The 21,454-nt window shown below is 41.0% G+C and overlaps 1 protein-coding gene and 1 long non-coding RNA gene across 18 annotated transcripts in view; one reads left to right on the plus strand and one right to left on the minus strand.

Annotated features, from left to right (window-relative positions):
- Positions 1 to 11,247, plus strand: part of LOC139357089 (uncharacterized) — a 60,349-nt gene extending 49,102 nt beyond the window's left edge. Inside the window, exon 5 of the long non-coding RNA XR_011609706.1 lies at positions 7,291 to 11,247. This is a non-coding gene — a long non-coding RNA (uncharacterized lncRNA). The remainder of the gene's footprint in view (positions 1 to 7,290) is intronic.
- LOC105492641 (zinc finger RANBP2-type containing 3) overlaps positions 1 to 21,454 on the minus strand; it is a 294,136-nt gene that overhangs the window by 44,465 nt on the left and 228,217 nt on the right. For all 17 annotated transcript variants that reach the window (XM_071072653.1, XM_071072657.1, XM_071072652.1 and 14 more), the window contains 2 exons: positions 20,206 to 20,385; positions 17,247 to 17,399 (listed from right to left, as the gene is read on the minus strand). In XM_071072653.1, the coding sequence (XP_070928754.1) occupies positions 17,247 to 17,399; positions 20,206 to 20,385 (333 nt within the window). The remainder of the gene's footprint in view (positions 1 to 17,246; positions 17,400 to 20,205; positions 20,386 to 21,454) is intronic.

The raw sequence follows: 21,454 nt of genomic DNA on the forward strand, positions 1-21,454 counted from the left end.
CAACAACAACACCACCAAAAAAAAAAAAAAAAAAAAAAGTGGGTGAAGGGCCCAGTGTGGTGGCTCATAGCTATAATCTCAGCACTATGGGAGGCAGAGATGGGTGGATCACCTGAGGTCAGTAATTTGAGACTAGCCTGGCCAAAATTGTGAAACCCTATCTTTACAAACAATACAAAAATTAGCTGAGCATGGTGGCATGTACCTGTAGTACCAGCTACTTGGGAGGTTGAGGCATGAGATTACTTGAACCTGGGAGCCGGAAGCTGCAGTAAGCCAAGATTGTACTACCGCACTCCAGCCTGGGTGACAGAGCGAGACTCTGTCTCACCACCACCACCACCAACAAAAAAGTGGGCAAAGGAAATGAACAGACACTTCTCAAAAGAAGACATACATGCAGCCAACAAGTATATGAAGAAAAGTTCAATATTACTGATCACTAGAGAAATGCAAATCAAAACCACAGTGAGATACCATCTCACACTAGTCAGAATGGCTATTATTAAAAAGCGAAAAGAATAACAGATGTGGGCAAGGTTGCAGAGAAAAGGGAACACATACACTGTTGGTGGGAGTGTAAAATAGTTCAACCATTGTGGAAAGCAGTATGGCAGTTCTTCAAAGGGCTAAAAGTAGAAGAACTATCATTCGACCCAGCAATCCCATTACTGGTTATATACTCAGAGGAATAGAAATCATTCTACCATAAAGACACATGCACAGGAATGTTCACTGTAGCACTATTCACAATAGCAAAGACATGGAATCAACAGACATGCATGTTGATGACAGGCTAAATAAAGAAAATGTGGTACTTATACATCATGGAATACCATGTAGCCATAAAAAAGAATGATATGTCTTTTATGGGAACATGGATGGAGCTGGAGGCTATTATCCTTAGCAAACTAATGCAAGAACAGAAAACCAAATACCACATGTTCTCACTTATAAATGTGATATGGTTTGGCTGTGTCCCCACCCAAATCTCAATTTGAATTGCATCTCACAGAATTCCCACATATTGTGGGAGGGACCTAGGGGAATGTAATTGAATCATGGGGGCCAGTCTTTCCTGTGCTAGTCTAGTGATAGCAAGTGAGTCTCATGAGATCTGATGGGTTTATCATGGGTTTCCGCTTTTGCTTCCTTCTCATTTTCTCTTGCCGCTGCCATATAAGAAGTGCCTTTCGCTGCCTGCCGTGATTCTGAGGCCTCCCCAGTCATGTGGAACGTTAAGTCAAATTAAACCTCTTTTTCTTCCCAGTCTCAAGTATGCCTTTATCAGCAGCACGAAAACGGACTAATACAGTAAACCAGTACCAGTAGAGTGGGGTGTTGCTGACAAGATACCTGAAAATGTGGAAGTGACTTTGGAACTGGGTAACAGGTAGAGACTGGAACAGTTTGAAGGGCTTAGAAAAAGACAAGAAAATGTGGGAAAGTTTAGAACTTCCTAGAGACTTGTTGAATGGCTGTGCCCAAAATGCTGATAGCAATATGGACAATAAAATCCAGGCTGAGGTGGTCTCAGATGGGGATGAGGAATTTGTTGGGAATTGGAGCAAAGGCGACTCTTGTTATGTTTTAGCAGAGACTGGTGGCATTTTGCCCCTACCCTAGAGATTTATGGAACTTTCAACTTGAGAGAGATGATTTAGGGTATCTGGCAGAAGAAATTTCTAAGGAGCAAAGCATTCAAGAGGTGACTTGGGTGCTGTTAAAGGCATTCAGTTTTATAAGGGAAGCAGAGTATAGAAGTTTGGAAAATTTGCAGCCTGACTATGTGACAGAAAACAAAACTTTTTGGGAGAAATTCAAGCCAGCTGCAGAAATTTGCATAAGTAGCAAGGAGCCTAATGTTAATTCCCAAAACCATGGGGAAAATGTCTCTAGGGCATGTCACAGACCTTCATGGTAGCCCCTCCCATCACAGGTCAGGGGGCCCAGGAGGAAAAAGTGGTTTCATGGGCCAGGTCCAGGGTCCCTGTGCTGTGTGCATCCTAGGGACTTGGTTCCCTGTATCCCAGCTGCTCCGGCCATGGCTGAAAGGGGCCAATGTACAGCTTGGGGTGTGGCTTCAGAGGATGGAAGCCCCAAGCCTTGGCAGCTTCCATGTGGTGTTGAGCCTGTGGGTGCACAGAAGTCAAGAATTGAAGTTTGGGAACTTCCACCTGGATTTCAGAAGATGTATGGAAACAACTGGATGCCTATGCAAAAGTTTGCTATAGGGGTGAGGCCCTCTTGGAGAGCCTCTGCTAGGGTAGTGTGGAAGGGAAATGTGGGGTTGGAGCCTTCACACAGGGTCCCTACTAGGGCACTGCCTAGTGGAGCTGTGAAAAGAGGGCCACCGTCCTCCAGACCCCAGAATGGTAGATCCACTGACAGCTTGCACCATGCTCCTGGAGAAGCCGTAGACACTCAATGCCAGCTTGTGAAAGCAGCCGTGAGGGAAGCTGTACCCTACAAAGCCACAGGGGCAGAGCTGCCCAAAGCCATTGGAACTTACCTTTTGTATCAGTGTGACCTGGATATGAGACCTGGAGTTGAAAGAGATCTTTTTGGAGCTTTAAAATTTGACTGCCTCACTGGATTTCAGACTTGCATGGGCCCTGTATCCCCTTCGTTTAGGCCAACTTCTCCCATTTGGAACAGCTATATTTAACCTGTACCCCCACTGTATCTAGGAAGTACCTAACTTGCTTCTGATTTTACAGGCTCATTGGCAGAAGGGACTTCCCTTGTCTCAGATGAGACTTCGGACTGTGGACTTCTGGGTTAATACTGAAATGAATTAAGATGTTGGGGGACTTTTGGGAAGGCATATTAGTTTTGAAATGTGAGGACATAAGATTTGGAGGGGGCCAGGGGCGGAATGATATAGTTTGGCTGTGTCTCCACCCAAATCTCAACTTGAATTGTATCTCCCAGAATTCCCATGTGTCGTAGGCGGGACACAGCAGGAGGTAATTGAATCATGGGGGCTGGTCTTTCCTGTGCTATTCTTGTGATAGTGAATAAGTCTCATGAGATCTGATGGTTTTATCAGGGGTTTCCACTTTTGCTTCCTTCTCATTTTCTCTTGCCACCACCATGTAAGAAGTGCCTTTCACCTCCTGCCATGATTCTGAGGCCTCCTCAGCCTTGTGGAACTGTGATTCCAATTAAACCTCTTTTTCCGCTGGACACGGTGGCTTACACCTGTAATCCCAGCACTTTGGGAGGCTGAGGTGGGCAGATCACGAGGTCAGGAGTTCGAGGCCAGCCTGGCCAACATGGTGAAACCCCGTCTTTACTAAAAATACAAAAATTAGCTGGGCATGGCGGTGCGCGCCTGTAGTCCCAGCTTCTTGGGAGTCTGGGGCAGGAGATTGCTTGAAGCCAGGAGGCGGAGGTTGCATTGAGCCTAGATCGTGCCACTACGCTCCAGCCTGGCAACAGAGCAGGACTCCGTCTCAAAAAAACAAAAGAAACAAAAAAACCCCTTTTTCTTCCCAGTCTTGGGTATGTCTTTATCAGCAGCATGAAAATGGACTAATACAAAATCGGAGCTACATAATGAGAACTTACGAACACAAAGAAGGAAACAACAGATACTAGGGTCTACTTGAGGGGGGATATTGCGTGAAGGAGAGGAACAGAAAAGATAACTATTGGGTACTGCGCTTAATACCTGGGTGATGAAATAATATGTATAACAAACCCCTGTGACACATGTTTACCTATGTAACACACCTTCCTATGTGCCCCCATAGAAAAAAATCCCATGACATCAAAAGTAGTATAGCTAATGTCTTTGGGAATGGCTGTCTCTTCCAATAATGACAATGAGAATTTATAGCAAAATATCATATAACATATAGAGTATTAGAATGTAACTCAGGGAGTTACATTAATCCACTTATGTCTAGTGTGTACCTATGTACCATCATTTCTCTTTAAGCTCTAAAGCTGAGCTCCAAATGACTCTTGGACAACAGCTGAGGTTCAGAGACACCTCAAACTCAAGATGTCCTGAGTGAACCCTTCACCTCTGTCCTTAAGCCAGCTCCTCTTCTACCACCACAATCTTTCGGCTCTTCACTCCTCATCCAAATTAACTATAAAGTCCTCTGCATGGAATCTCCAGTTTTAGACTAAACTGGATCTCTTTCCACTGTTTGAATTTGTCCTCTCCTTATCTACCTGCATGCTGTTGGCTGTGGTGTTTTCCTTAAGTGCCTCCTTCAATCCCTTCTACTCTTTCCACACTGCTATTAGATAGGATTCCACTCAGGTCTCATGTTATTGATTCTACTGCTGAAATGTCTGGCATTTTTCGCCTCTCTATTGTCACTACTACTGTTAGGAATTTAGGGTGGTTATAGCGCCTCAAATCCCCTCTAGGAATCCTTGACAAAGGAGTTTTATATATACTAATAGCCTCATGAATAAAAAGGAACTGGCTTTATTAATAGACCTGTAAGTGCCTGATAGCACCAAAGTAAAATTCTGGTAAAAGGAATACTGAAGAACCCAGCTAGAACCCAAGGTCAAAACTAGACTTCCTAACTTGTCAGCACAGATCTAGCAGCAGAAGAGGTGGTAGGGCCTGCCAACACAGGCTTGTTTGCTGTGCTCACTCACAGTGGAGGCAGAAAGCAAAGGAGAAGCATGTCTCCTGGGGGAACAGCAACTCACCTACTTTGAACTGTGACCCAATCAAGTTCTCAGGCTCTAAAAAATCAGGGGGAGAAAGCCTGGACAGGCAGTGGGGAGAGAGAGGTCCCTTCACCATAGACTGAAACTAGATGAGAGACTATACTATGCTTAACAATGGAGATACAGACACATTCTGAGAAATGTGTCTTTAGGTGATTGTGCAGTTGTGCCAACATCACAGAGTGTACTTCACAAACCTAGATGGTATAGCATACTACACACCTAGACTACCTGGCATAGCCTATTACTCCTAGACTACAAACCTGTACAGCAGTTACAGTACTGAATACTACAGGAAACTGTATCACATGGTGAGTATTTGTGTATCTAAACATAGAAAGGGTAATGCACTGTGCTACCATATTACTATGGCTACAACCTCACCAGGTGATAGGAACTTTTCAGTTCCATTATAACCTTGTGAGACTTCCATTGTATGTGATCGTAGTTGACCAAAACATCATTATGTGGTGTATGACTGTAATCCATTCCCCAAGTAGCACTGCCTCCAAGAACTTCTGTCTGTTCACTCTTCCATTTGTTTCCACACTACCATTAGGGTTACCTTTTGAAGACATAAATCTGATCATGTTATTTATCTGCTTAAAAACCTCTCATGACACTACATACCGCCAGAATCAGGTCTCACTTTTTGGCATGGCAAGTGTGAATTCCTCTCCAACTGGTTACTGCCAAAGTTTTAGGCTTCCTCTCCTTCAACTCACTTCCCATAAGCCCTAAGCTCACATATTTGTGCAGATTTCACATTCTCAGAACAATTAATATTTGTTCATATCTCTGTGCTTTCTGGCATGTTTTTGGTGTTCCCTCTGCCTGAAATTGGACCTACTGCCTTTGAATTCATCCTTCAAAATTCAGTTCAGATATTTCCTAAGGGAAACTTTCTCAAATGCTCCAAGTAGTTATTTATTCTGTCCTGTGTTCCTAGGGCCTGACTTACATGTCTCTATTTTCATATTTATCATATTGCATTAAAATGATTTGTTTACAATTGTTGTTTTCCACTAAAAAGTAAACTCCACAGGAAAGTTAACTATTTTCCTTATCTTTGCATTCTCAAAATTTAGCATATAGTCTTTTAAAAAAAATAACAGCTGTGGATGGGCGTGGTGGCTCACACCTGTAATCCCAGCTACTCGGGAGGCTGAGGCAGGAGAATCATTTGAACCTGGGAGGCGGAAGTTGCAGTGAGCCAAGATCATGCCACTGCACTCCAGCCTGGGCAAGAGTGAGACTCAGTGTTGAAAAAAATAAAACAAAAAACAGCTTTATTGAGATGTAATCCATATACCATAAAATTCATCCTTTTAAAGTGTCCAGTTCAATGATTTTAGTATATTCAGACTTTATTAATTGTAGAACATTTTCTTTTTTCTTTTTTTTTTCTTTGAGACAGAGTCTCGCTCTGTCGCCCAGGTTGGAGTACAGTGGCGTGATCTGGGCTTACTGCAACCTCCGCCTCCTGGGTTCACACCATTCTCCTGCCTCAGCCTCCCGAGCAGCTGGGACTACAAGCACCCGCTGCCACACCTAGCTAATTTTTTTGTATTTTTAGTAGAGATGGGATTTCACCATGTTGGCCAGGCTGGTCTTGGTATCCTGACCTGGTGATCTCCCTGCCTCGGCCTCCCAAGGTGCTGGGATTACAGGCGTGAGCCACCGCGTCCGGCCATAGGATATTTTCATTACCCTTAGAAAGAAACCCTATATTCATTAGGCAATGTTAAATAAAATGTATGTGAAGCCATTGTTTTAGTCTGAGCTCCTACACTAGGACCCAAAAGACCAGAGCAAACCAGGATGGAGTAACACATGCTAGGTGCCACTTAATCAAACTGAACTTAAAAACAGGGCAGTTTAAAAAAAACAAAACAACACACACACACACACACACACACACACACACACACACACCCCAGGAGATTCACAGCAATCAAAAGGGGCCCAGTCAACCTGAACCAGCATGATGAGGAAGTCCTCTCTGCTTTACCCCTACAAGGAAAATAACTTTTAAACCATTAATCTGGCTTTTCTTCCTTGTTTCTGCTTTCTTTTCTGTTCCCTGTTTCTCCTTTTCTGCCTATAAAACTCACCCACTCTGCTCTGCTCAGCTTAGTGAAGCATAATTCTAGTTCATAAATGGGATGCTGCCCAATTCATGACTTGCTAATAAAAGCCAGTCAGGGCCAGGTGCAGTGGCTAACACCTATAATCCCAACAGTTTGAAAGGTTCAGGCAGGCGGATTGCTTGAGCTGAGGAATTTGATACCAGCCTGAGCAACATAAGGAGACCTCCATCTCTACAAAAAATAAAAAATTAACCTGGCATGGTGGCATGATGATAGTCCTGGCTACTTGGGAGGCTGAGGCAGGAGGATCACTGGAGCCCAGGATTTTGAGGATGCAGTGAACTATGACCTCTCCACTGAACAATCCTGGGCAACAGAGTGAGAGTCTGTCTCTTAAAAACAAAAACAACCCTCCTCAAACAAAAAAACCCAATCAGATATTTAAAAGTCAATTCGTTAAAATATTGTTCTTTTGTTTTTTTTGTTTTTGAGACAGGGTCTTACTCTGTCACCCAGGCTGGAGTGCAGTGGAGAAATCATGGCTCACTACAGACTCGACCTGGGCTCTGGTGATCCTCTCACCTCAGCTTCCTGAGTAGCTGGGACTACAGGTATGTGCCACCACGCCCATCTAATTTTTGTATTTTTTGTAAAGACAGGGTTTTGCCATGTTTTTCAGGCTAAATTCTGTTCTTTGACAGCAGTCACTGTCCATCCTCTCCTTGAATCTCTTAGCAAGTACTTGTCTACTTTGTGTCTCTACAGATTTGCCTATTCCGGCTAATCTGAATAAAAAGAGCTATACAAGAAGTGGCCTGTCCTGCTTCTTTCACTTAACAAATTTTCAGGGTTCATCCATGTCATCCATGGTATAGTATGTGTCTTTTTGTTTGTTTGTTTTTGAGACAGCATCTCACTCTGTTGCCCAGGCTGGAGTGCAGTGGTGCAAACTCAGCTCACTGCAACCTTTGCCTCCCGGGTTCAAGTAGTTCTCCTGCCTCAGCCTCCCAAGTAGCTGGGATTACAGGCGCACGCCCAGCGAATTTTGTAATTTTAGTAGAGAAGGGGTTTCTCCCTGTTGGTCAGGCTGGCCTTGAACTCCCGACCTCAGGTGATCCACCTGCCTCAGTCTCCTAAAGTGCTGGGATTACAAGCGTGAGTCACCAGGCCCAGCGCATGTATACTTTTTAAAGCCAAATAATATTCCACTGTATGTGTCAGAGGCATTTGAACGAGAACAACTCCATCTTGAATAGGGGCAGGGTAAAATGAGGCTGAGACCTGCTGGGTTGCATTTCAAGGATGTTAGGCATTCTTAGTCATAGGATGAGACAGGAGCCTGGCAGGACTGGTTTCACAACACACAAGTCTTTTCCCAAAGACCCTGCTGATAAAACAGGATGCAATAAAGAAGCCAGCCAAGACCCACCAAAACCAAGATGGTAATGAAAGAGACCTCTGGTCATCCTCACAGCTCATTATATGCTAATTATAATGCGTTCGCATGCTAAAAGATATTCCCACCAGCACCAAAAGAGTTTACAAATGCCACGGAAACATCTGGAAGTTACTCTATATGGTCTAAAAAGGGGAGGAACCTTCAGTTCCAGGAACTTGCAACCCTGGAAAACTCATGACTAATCCATCCCTTGTTTGGCATATAATCAAGAAATACCATAAGTACACTCAGTCAAGCAGCCCATGCCACAGCTCTGCCTATAGAGTAGCCATTCTTTAGTTTCTTTACTTCTCTAATAAACATCATTTCACTTTACTTTGTAGACTCACCCTGAATTCCTTCTTGCATGAGATCCAATAACCTTCTCTCTTAAGGTCTGGATTGAGACCCCTTTCTGGTAACATAGGGATTAACCACACTTTATTTACCCATTCATCAATTTATAAACATCTGGACTGGTCCTACTTTTTTTGGCTACTATTAATCATGCTGCCATAATGTCCACGTCCAAATTTTTGGGTAGACAGATGTTCTCAATTCCCTTGGAAGTACAATTGCTGGGTCATATGGTAACTCTATGTCTAACATGTTGAGGAACTCCCAGATGGTTTTACAAAATGGTTGCATCATTTTACATTCCTACCAACAATATATGAGTCTTCTAATTTCTCTACATCATAGACAATACTTGTCTTTTTTATTTTAGTCATCCTAGTGGGTGTGACGTGGTATCTCATTGTGGTTTTGACTTGTATTTCATATAATCTTAATAAATGTTTATATAATGAATGATTTTTGAATGTCCTGTATGTGGCTTACATCCTAGAAACCTGGCTAAACCAAATTGAAGTTTTTCAATGTTGTATTCATTCCACACACATTTGTTGAAGTCCCACGATATGTTAACTCTAATGCACCTAGTATAGAGTGGCAAAGTTATGAGAACAGACTTTGGAGCAGAAAGGTCTGGCACTTTCTGCCCCAGCTGTGCCACTTATTGGCTGTATGACCTTGGGCAGATTATGTAACCTTTCTCAGATTTAGTGAGGCAAGTTAATAGTATCTTCCTCATGATGCTGCTCTGAAGGTTAAATAAGATCATGAGCCTGGAGTGGTCCTCAGGTCTGTAATCCCAACATTTTGGGAGGCTGAGGTGGGAGGATTGCTTGAGCCTAGGAGTTCGAGACCAGCCTGGAGAACATGGTGAGATTCCCATCTTTATTTAAATAAGTTTATTTTTAAAAGAAAGATCCTGAATATTAAGGGCTTAGCACAATGGCTGCAAGAAATAACAACTCAATAGATGTTAGTCATTATTATTGAGTGTATTAAAGTCATAAAAGTAAATAAGACAAATGTCTAATAATAACATAATGTTATGTAAGCTATTGAGACAAGTGAGGTAAAAAGGCTCCTTGGAGAATCTCCAACCTGCCTGGGCACTGGGAGGATGGGGTGGAGCCTTGGGGAGTTAGCACCCATTGCAGGAAGGAGGAGCCTGGCCTCTCCTGTTCCTGGGTGGTAACAGGGGATTCAATCCATGAAACGCGAAGCCTGCTCGCAGGACTCTCACTTTGCTGAGAGTCCCTGTTTCCCTTTTTTCCCTTTTCACACAATAAATGCTGCCCTTCTCACCCTACAATGTATCCACATGCCTAAATTATCCTGGTCATGTGACAAGAACTACGACAGAGACATTTGTGTGTCTCTCTCTGTAACCATGAGGCTACTCTCATGTCCTTATTAATTAGGCTGTTATGCAGACTAATTATATAATAACTACAAAGTTCTTCGAATTCCTAAAATATATATTAAATAAATATTTAAGATGTGTTACCCTAAGAAACCAGTTCTTTACCATATTCAGAAAGAAGAGATTTTGGACAAGAGGGACTTAGATTTCACGAATGCCACAGCTCCTGTGGTCAACTTTCTTTTTGCTGTTACCATTTATTCAATTGGACAATATGCAGGAAAAAAAGGTTATTTTTTGTATATGTGAGACATTTTTAATTTGTACTTTTTACCACAACAAAGCAAACATTTCATACAATGTTGGCATTTAATAAAAAATGCGGTTTCTTTTTGAATTTTGAGAACTTTGTTTTGTCTTTGTTTTTGAGACAGGGTCTCACTCTGTTGCCCAGTCTGGAGTACAGTGGTACAATCATCCTCCTGAGTTTGAGTGATCCTCCCACCTCAGACTCCTAAGTGGCTGGGACTACACGTGTGTACCACCATGCCCAGCTAATTTTCTTATTTTTTTAAATTTATTTTTACAGAGACAAGGTGTAGCCATGTTGCCCAGGCAGGTCTCAAACACCTGGGCTCAAGGGAGACTTGGCCTCCCAAAGTGCTTGGATTACGGGCAAGAGCCACCAAGCTCTGGCCTGAGGGCATATTTTTAAATTTAATAATAATTCTGAAGAGCTCTCCTAACTACATACAATTTTTTGCAGCAGACAAGCAACCATTCTACTCATTTTTAATGCAAATGTAAGTGTTTGAAATGTAAATTTCCTTTGGGTAAAGGATGATCTAGAAGCCCTTGAGGCAGCAGGCCAGGGAACTTAAGGATGATTGTGATGGAGAAAAGGCAAGCCAAAGAGGCTCGGACAGAAGCAGGGTGAGGAAAGCAGGCAAATGGGGAGAGGCTAATGAAGGCAAGGAACGCTAGGACACATTGAACTAAGAGCACACAAAACAACTGGCAAAGGAAAGCAGAGACTGTAGAGTGGGCTGATGCAAGAGGTAGCAAGAAATGACTGGAAGTAGTCGTTCTGGCTGTATTTGTGAATTTCCTAGAGATTCATCTCAAAATGTAAAGATAACTACTGTATGAAGTAAGGAAATAGAAGTAGCTCTGGCTCATTGAGATTAAAAGAAGAGAGGCTGAGCAGAAAGCAGACATGTCCTAACCACAAGCAGAACTCATTACCCACACTATATTAGAGTACTTTTTTTTTTTTTTTTTGCTCACCTATGAATCATTTATGTACCAAGTTTCTCTTAGGATACTTTATAGTTTATATATAATGGATGAAAGGGGGCTTAGAAGCCACCTAGTAACCTAGGGACTCAAATGGCTAGATATATAATGTTGCTGATTATTGGAGAAAGGAGCAAAAGGGGATAAGAAAAGACCCTAAAGAGGTTAAGGGAAGGGCCCCAATTTCCCACAGCTAGAGCTAGAGGAAGAGATACTTGTTAGATGATGGTAGCAAAATGAAAACCAGAGACAGAAGGAGGCTCCCTATTTGAATACTCCACTCAGCTTGCTTTATTCAGAAACAGCCTTTCGTTGCTTAGAAATAACATACACTAATATTATCCATGCCATTCTCCCGCCTGGAGATGACCTACACTATCACTCAATGGAAGCCACTGTAGGGAAATCAAAACACCTCAAAGCCAAAATAGTACTTAGAAGTCAGACACATTCAGAAGTAGAAGAAGGGAAGAAGCAGTGGAAATTGGACTGACCACATCTTAGGCAGTGACCCTGGTGATGGATTCCAAGGCAGAACTGCTTACTTATGGGACAGCCAACTGGGCTGTGCAAAAGTATCTTTCCTTGTGGTGATGGAATTTTTTCTTTTTACTTGAGTTGGACTTCAATTTGAGTTTCATTTGGGTTAATAAATAGTGTAATTTCTTAAAAAATGTAAATACATCTAGCATGGGTAAAGAATTGTCACTCATACATTTGTGTGGATTAGTTTCATTTAAGGTATTATTCAAATGCTTGAATAATATATATTCAAGTGTATATATACACTATATGTGTACTATATATACTTGAATATATTATTGAATATTATATAGTCAAGTATATATTGAATATATTACTCAATAATAATATAAGTATAAAATAAGTATATATTGAATATATTGAATATATTATTGACTTGGGTGCAGTGGGGCGATCTCGGCTCACTGCAAGCTCCGCCTCCCAGGATTACGCCATTCTCCTGCCTCAGCCTCCGGAGTAGCTGGGACTACAGGCGCCCGTCACCTCGCTGGGCTAGTTTTTTGTATTTTTTTAGCAGAGACGGGGTTTCACTGTGTTAGCCAGGATGGTCTCGATCTCCTGACCTCGTTATCCGCCCATCTCGGCCTCCCAAAGTCCTGGGTTTACAGGCTTGAGCCACGGCGCCCGGCCAATTGAACATTTCTTAAACTGCATGAAGCTGGGAGGGTATAGACAGAGTGGTGAGAGGGCACACCCACCTAAAGTCAATCAAAGCACAGTTCACATGCTGGCCATATAACAAATAAATACCAACAAAGCAAAATGAACCAAAACAAACAAAAGATCCCTACATTCTAGGATTCCAATTCACATCAAACTGCATTTGTATAAAGACAAGTATTGGAAAACATATAAGACAACACTGAACCATGAAAGATATACCTAACTCAAGAAAGTAAAATTTGGTATGGGTGATTTTTTAAAATTGTGTACAGAAATATATATTTTCTTCAGATAAACTTTTAAAAACAATAAACATATACATATGTAGGAAGATTTATTTCAAATTCTTAATACCTATCTTAGAAATGAACTGGTAAAAATAGTTTGATAGGAAGTTTTAGAGAAAGAACAGCCACAAATCATAGGTTTATTTATATATTTTAAAAATAGCTAGGATTTCTATTCACTTTATTGTAGACCAGAATATAATATAATAAGCATTGTTGAAAGAAAACTTGGTTGGGCGCGGTGGCTCATGCCTGTAATCCTAGCACTTTGGGAGGCCGAGGTGGGCAGATTGCCTGAGCTCAGGAGTTGGAGACCAGCCTGGGCAACAGGGTGAAACCCCGTCTTTACTAAAATACAAAAAATTAGCCAGGCATGGCGGCATGTGCTTGTTGTCTCAGCTACTTGGGAGGCTGAGGCAAGAGAATTGCTTGAACCCGGCAGGCGGAGTTTGCAGTGAGCCGAGATTGTGCCACTGCACTCCAGCCTGGCGACTGAGTAAGACTCCATCTCCAAAAAGAAAAAAAAAGAAAAAAGAAAACTCGTTTTTTAAACGCGATTATAAATGATCTATTTTTTAGCAATATTTCACAGAATTATATTCTAATATTCTAGAAAAAAAATTGTACTAGACCTCCAAATAAGATAATTAAAAATTAATACGATTCCACATAATGTATTTTTATGAAATTAAACTTCACATTAAATTTTAAATTTTGTATTATCAGAAAAAATGTAAATATTAATTTTATTCCTATAATTTCTGATCAGTTCTTTGAAAAATTAAAATTAAACTCTCTGTAACTCTGACACCATATTACCCCAAAAAGACTAGAAGGCCAAGAGTGGTGGCAGTTCATGCTTCCAATCTCTGTGTTTTGGGATGCAGAGGTGGGAGGATTGCTTGAGGCCAGAAGTTTGAGACCAGCCTGAGCCATGTAGTGAGACTCTGTCTCTACGAAACATAAAAAATTAGCCAGTCATAGTAACACATGCCTGTGGTCCTAGCTACTTGGGAGGCTGAGATGGGAGAATCTCTTGAGTCCAGGACTTTGAAGCTGCAGTGAGCTATAATCATGCCACTGGACTCCAGCCTGGGTGATAGGCAGAGAGCCTGTCTTTTAAAAAAATAAGAATTAAAAAAAAAAAAAAAAAAGGCTAGGAAACAGCAGACATTATAAATTACAAATTTCTCTAATATATTATTTCTTACTAAATTTATAAATAATCTCTAAATAGCATTTGTTAGAGGTGAGACTGGGGGATTTTTACATATAGAAATGTATAATGAATACAACAAAAATCTATGTATCCACCATTGAAAATTTACAAATATTAATATTGTACTTCTGATCTTTTTATAAAATAAAAGAAATAAAACATTTTTGCTGAAGCTGCTATCACACTTTTATTGTTCCCCACATCCATTCTCCTCTACCAGAGGTAACAAATTTTATAAATTTGATATATATTCTTCCAATGTGTGTTTATGTTTTACTACATATGTGTACTCATAAATATAGACTATACTGTGTGTGTGCCATGTGTTTTTAAAGCAACTTTGTGGCCGGGCGCGGTGGCTCAAGCCTATAATCCCAGCACTTTGGGAGGCCGAGATGGGCGGATCACGAGGTCAGGAGATCGAGACCATCCTGGCTAACACGGTGAAACCCCGTCTCTACTAAAAAATACAAAAAAAAAACTAGCCGGGCGAGGTGGCGGGCGCCTGTAGTCCCAGCTACTCGGGAGGCTGAGGCAGGAGAATGACGTGAACCCGGGAGGCGGAGCTTGCAGTGAGCTGAGATCCGGCCACTGCACTCCAGCCTGGGCGACAGAGCGAGACTCCGTCTCAAAAAAAAAAAAAAAAAAAAAAAGCAACTTTGTGTTTTCAAGATCTCATCATGTTGATACATATAAATATAACTCATTTACTTTAACTTCTAAATAGCATTTTACAAGATATGACAATCTACATATCCATTCTTCTATTGATGGGCATTTTGGTTGTTTCCATTTTTTGCATTCTAAAAAATGACACAATAAAGATCTTTGTGCATGTATCCTTATATATGCGTGAGAAAATATTCTGTACATTGAAAAGAGCCTAGAGGCAATGACAGCCCAGAGGAACAACAAAAAAATCCTAATTTCTAAATATCACTCCACAGTAAAGGGAATAAGTGCTCCTTAAAGAAATGGGCCAATTCCAGGTCTGGGGCAAAAAAATTAAGGTGAACCTGTTATATATTGTGTGCCAGAAAGCAAGGAAGCACTCAGAGAATTATAAGGATGTGTTTTTTTTAAAAAGGAGCCAGTTTAAAGGAGCTTTCATTAGCCAGATCTTTTTTTTTTTTTTTTTTTTTTGAGACGGAGTCTTGCTCTGTCACCCAGGCTGGAGTGCAGTGGCCGGATCTCAGCTCACTGCAAGCTCCGCCTCCCGGGTTTACGCCATTCTCCTGCCTCAGCCTCCCGAGTAGCTGGGACTACAGGCGCCCGCCACCTCGCCCGGCTAGTTTTTTTGTATTTTAGTAGAGACTGGGTTTCACCGTGTTAGCCGGGATCGTCTCTCGATCTCCTGGCCTCGTGATCCGCCCGTCTCGGCCTCCCAAAGTGCTGGGATTACAGGCTTGAGCCACCGCGCCCGGCCCATTAGCCAGATCTAAGCTTAAAAAGAAAAAAAGGTAAAGGATTATAACACATTAAATAATAACAATAATTGAAACCCCTAAGTTCACAGTAATTTTTTCTTTTTTTTTAGACAGAGTCTCACTCCATCACCCAGGCTGGAGTGTGGTGCGTGATCTCGGCTCACCAAAACCTCCACTTCCTGGATTTAAGTGATTCTCCTGCCTCAGTCTCCCGAGTAGCTGGGAGTACAGGCATGTGACATGATGCCTGGCTAATTTTTTTTTTTTTTTTTGTATTTTTTTTAGTAGGAATGCAGTTTCACCATGTTGGCCAGGCTGATCTCGAACTCCTGACCTCAACTGATCCACCCACCTCAGCTTCCCAAAGGGCTGGATTACAGGTCTGTGAGCCACCACGCCTGGTCCATAGTCATATTTTTTCAAAGCAGGGAGGTAAATGTCTTCTTTATAGAAAAATGACAACTAATAAATATAGAAGCAATGACGGAATTAGAAAAAACATTTCAGGCCGGGCGCGGTGGCTCAAGCCTGTAATCCCAGCATTTTGGAAGGCCGAGGTGGGCGGATCACAAGGTCAGCAGTTCGACACCAACATGGCCAACATAGTGAAACCCTGTCTCTACTAAAAATACAAAAAATTAGCCAGGCATGGTGGCAGGCATCTGTGTATCAGTTACTTGGGAGACTGAGGCAGGAGAATCGCCTGAACCCGGGAGACAGAGGTTGCAGCGAGCTGAGATCACGCCATTGTACTTCAGCCAGGTCGACAGTGCGAGACTCTGTCTCAAAAAAAAGAAAAAAAAAGAAAGACCATTTCAAAGGTGATTCATGCAAATATCATTAATGAATGCTAAAACCACTCAGTAACAAGTTTTGGGAATGGGGGGGGGTCACATACTTTGAAATTGTTAGACCGCTAATTACTTACTAATAAATAGTAAAGAGGAAAATTATCTTTACAATTTGCCTTATTTTAGTGAGGTAGAGCTTCTTTTCATGTTTATTGGCTATTCAGGTATCCTCTGATGCTCATATTCTTTGCCTATTTTTCTTTTTTTTCTTCTTTCTTTTTTTTATTTTTGAGACAGAGACACAGTCTCACTCTGTTGCCCAGCCTGGAGTGTAGCAATACAATCTCAGCTCATGGGAACCTCTGCCTTCCTGGTTCAGGTGGTTCAAGCGATTTCTGTGCCTCAGCCTCTCAAGTAGCTGGGATTACAGGTGTGCACCAACACACCCAGCTAATTTTTGTATTTTTAGTAGAGACAGGGTTTCACCATGTTGACCAGGCTAGTCTCAAACTCCTGACCTCAGGTGATCCGCCTGCCTCAGCCACCCAAAATGCTGGGATTACAGGTGTCAGCCACCATGCCCAGCTCTTTGCCTATTTTTCTGTTGACTTGTTTATGCTTTACTAATTGAGTTGTATAAATTCTTCAAATACTTTGGACACTGTAATGCAAATATCTTTACTGAGTGTGTGACTTATATACAGGACATTTTGTATAACAAAACCTTTGATTTCGATATACTCAAATATCTGAATCTTTTTCTTTATTATTTGCACGTTTTAAGGCACATTTAATATATGCTTCCCTATTCTCAGTGTCATAAAGATAGCCTCCTATATTTTCTTCTGAACTGTGAATTTTATTCAGTTTATCTGAGGAGCTGAACAGTAAGTATGAAAACTGTTGGAAAACAATGTTAATTTTTGGTTCTAAGGGGGTTCCAGCTTTATGTGAAGTTTCCTTTCAATACCATAAATAATTAAGAGTTGCTATTTAAAACCATACATACAAAGTTATGGTTTCAGGATACTAAAAAAAAATAAAAATAAAAAAGAGTAAGGCATATAATCTTACGTGAGTGAACAAAGCTTCCTTCCTTAACTCTTCAGAACTGTCATTTGGAGTCCAAGCTTCAGCAAACTGCAGGAAATCCCATTTTTCCTTATCACCTTCCTCAGCCTGAATTTTTTCCTTCCTACCATTCAGTGTGCTCCCTGTAACTTGAGCCTACAAAAGGAAAAAGTAAATGAATTTTTCAGCAGTTCACCTCACAGCTGAAATTCACTAAGTAACTTGATTTTGCATTTAAATCATAAGCTACCCACTAAGAAAATCTCACTGTTCCAACATAGCATGGGCTTCATTAGTATAATTATCTTTGTAAACCAAAAATAAAATTATAAGCCTCCCAACCAACTAAATGGATTCCTCCTCTTGGCAAAGAGCATTCTAAAGTAAACCTGAAACAGGCCAGGCGCAGTGGCTCACGCCTGTAATCCCAATACTTTGGGAGGCCGAGGGGGGCTGATCACCTGAGGTCAGGAATTTGAGACCAGCCCGCCCAACATGGAGAAATCCCATCTCTACTAAAAATAGAAAAATTAGCCGGGCATGGTGGCAGACACCTGTGATGCCAGCTCCTTGGGAGGGTAAGGCAGGAGAATCACTTGAACTCGGGAGGCGGAGGTTGCAGTAAGCTGAGATCCTGCTACCGCACTCCTGTGTGACAGAGTGAGACTCCATCTCAAAAAAGCTGACCAGCATTAACATTAAAATAGAGATAGTAAGACTGACAAAACAGATTCTTTGTAGCAATAAGACACCAACATGACAGATAGCAGGCCCTAAAACAAATGGAAACCTTTTACTCCCTAATATATTTCTTTTGTATGAAATGGCTCTGCAGAGCTCTCTCTTGTGGGGAAAATTTACATTCTGTAGAGAATCCCCGTTCCTTTCCAGGTCTTTATCCTGATCCCAGAGAGAATTAACTAAGGATTCTGGCACCTTTTAAAGTCTAATAAGAGGCCAGGAGTGGTGGCTCATGCCTGTAATCCCAGCACTTTGGGAGGCTGAGGTGGGCGGATCACAAGGTCAGGAGTTTGAGACCAGCCTGGTCAATATGGTGAAACCCCATCTCTACTAAAAATACAAAACTCAGTTGGGCATGGTGGTGGGCACCTGTAGTCCCAGCTGGTCAGGAGGCTGAGGCAGGAGAATTGTTTGAACCCGGGAAGCAGAGGTTGCAGTGAGCTGAGATCACGCTACTGTGCTCCAGCCTAGGCGACAGAGTAAGACTCCATCTCTCAAAAAAAAAAAAAAAAGTCTAATAAGAAATATTTACAATCTATTCTGTCTGAAGCCTGCTACCTGCATGCTTCATCTGCCTAAGAAGAACCTTGGTCTCCACAACTCCTTATCTTAACCCAGGTATTCCAAGTCTTCAGATAAACTCTTTCAATCAACTGCCAACCAGAAAATCTTTGAATCCACCTGTGATCTGGAACCAATGCCTCCCTCCACCCCACCTTGCATAAAACCAAGCTGTAGCCCAACCACCTATGGCACAAGTTCTCAGAATCTCCTGGGGCTGTGTCATGAGCCACTGTCACTCATATTTGGCTCAGAGTAAATCTCTTAAAATATTTTACAGTTTGACTCTTCATTGACATCTAGTATGTTTTCTTTTGCTTATAACATAATATCTGAAATTGTGTAATATATAAAGAAAATGAACTTATTTCTTATGGAAGCTGAGAAGTTAAGGTTGAGGGGCCACATCTGGTGAAGGCTTCTTGCTGGTGGGTACCTGCAGAGTTCTGAGACAGCACAGGCCATCTTATGGGGAGGGGGCTGAGTGGTGCTAGCTTAGGTCTCTCTTCCTCTTCCAATAAAGCCACCAGGCCCACTCTTATGATAACCCATTAATCCCTCAATCCATGAATGGATTAATCCATTCATGAGGGCAGAGCCCTCATGACCCAATCACCTTTTTTTCTTTTTTTTAGAAGAGGGTGGGAAAGAAGGCCAATCACCTCTTAATGGCCTACCTCTCAATACTGCCACAGTGGGGATTAAGTTTCAAAGTAAGTTTTAGAGGGAATGAACATTCAAACCATAGCAATAATTATCCAAAATTATAACCCATTACCCAGTCAATGGTTCCATGCTTAATGAGAAAAAGTCTAACTTGAGAAATTATACTATTCACTTTCTTCATAAAAACTTTTATTCTAATATTTATATGCTTTGAAACTTAACCAACATAAGATTGGCCATTTTGAATATCTACATTCAGTGCTTTAAAAACACTTAATTGAAAAACAGTGCTATGGGCTGAATGCTTGTATCCCCCCCAAATTCAGATGTTAAAATCCTAACTCCCAATGTTGGTGGTGTTCAGATGTGGGGCTTTTGGGAGGTGATTAGGTCATGAAGGTGGAGCCCTCATGAATGGGCTTAGTCCCCTATAAAAGAGACCCCAAAGAGCTTTCTTGACCTCTTTCCACAATGGGAAAGCAGTAGTCAGCAATTTGGAAGAGGGTCCTCACCAGAACTCAACCACACTGGCATCCTAATCTCAGACTTCTAGCCTCCAGAAGTGTGAGAAATAAATTTCTATTATTTATAAACTACCCAATCTATGGTACTTTGTTATGGCTGCCCAAACAAACTAACCCAGAAATCATCTAATCCTTTTTTTTTTTTTTTGAGACACAGTCTTGCCCAGGCTGGAGTGCAATGGTGCGACATTATGTTTCCTTGCTAGCCAATCCCATCATTGTCCCTCTAATGTAGTAGAAGGGCTTAGAAGATAACAGGAATATGTGGAAATTCATGCCTCTCTTATTACAGAGGAGAGCAGGCAAGGTACTACTATTGAAGCCTTTTCTTAACTTGGTCTCTATTATTATCATCATCTTGATGTACTTAAGTATCCTTTGCCTGAAAACACTAAAACTCAGCCTCTTAACTCAGTTGGCTATGGTTAATAATAAGTAAGCTGCTAACTTGATTTAAATTCAAGCTTTACCTTGCGATTCAACATTCCCCACATAAGGGTGTCTAGAGTTCCATTTGCAATAAGGTAGTGAATATTCACAGAACTGCACTGGCCAATTCTGTGAGCTCGGTCTTCTGCTTGTTTTATATGTCCAGGGTCCCAATACAACTCAGCAAATACAACATGACTTGCCGCAGTAAATGTTAATCCCTAAGTGAAATAAAGCAAATAAATTGAGATGCAAATAAATTGAGAATGTAACATACAGCCATATATAATAAAGTCTTTCTGAACATGTTAAATGGAGAACACTGAAGGACTTGAAAACAAATTAGTTGTTTATTTTAGGCCAAATTAAGATTTAATTCATGAAAGGCAAATGAAGAACGTTTAATGCAACATAGCATAGCTAGGTGAACTACAAAAAACACATTTGAAAGGTATTTCAAAATTTCAAAAGTCAGCTTGATGGAAGTATATAAACTAAATCACTTTATTCTCTGATGATGAATGGATTCACATTACCACTGGAAAATCTAATAAAATACTTTATAAATGAGAATACAATTTCCAACATATGGTATCTATAGCAACTAGGCAGACAGCATTTACATCCTCTTCATTTAATTCACACTGTCATGTTATAAAGCAAGAAAAAAATGTCTCTGGTTATACCATTTTCTTCCTGTGATATTTCTCATGTTATATTCCAAAGAGCTGAAATTTACTGCCTATGTCTCAATATATACAATGCAATTGCATTTTCTGTACAACTGCATTTTCATGAATTTCAAATAGTGTGACATAAAAACATTAACTAAGTCTTGCTTTATAATCAATATATGAAATAATGCAAAACCCTCAAACTAAAAAATGTGTCAAACTAAACAATGTGTCAAAAAATGCATGACTTTAATGTTGGTAGGCTGAATGAAATGTGAACCATGCTTATGCTATAGCCATATAGCAGTAAAATGACATTAGGTGGTAAACAGAAATATGTGCCATTTTTTCAGAGTATTATTTAATCAATGCTGTTTGTTGTTCACACGCACCAAACTCCTGTGAGTGACTTTTGTGACTGCTATTATTTTGATATGTTATTTTCACTTAAAATATTTTCATGTCACATAACAAAATCATGCTAGCATTAATTAAATGGTGGTACTAGTTCTCAAGCTGAAAAACTTACTGAAAATCAGTCTCTGAAAAAGAAGTTAGAGGTAATAAAAATACAGAGACACATATTAAACTATGCTGCTATTTAGGACTGAAAATG

Source organism: Macaca nemestrina, chromosome 11 (genome assembly GCF_043159975.1).
Source record: "Macaca nemestrina isolate mMacNem1 chromosome 11, mMacNem.hap1, whole genome shotgun sequence".
NCBI classification, from domain to species: domain Eukaryota; kingdom Metazoa; phylum Chordata; class Mammalia; order Primates; family Cercopithecidae; genus Macaca; species Macaca nemestrina.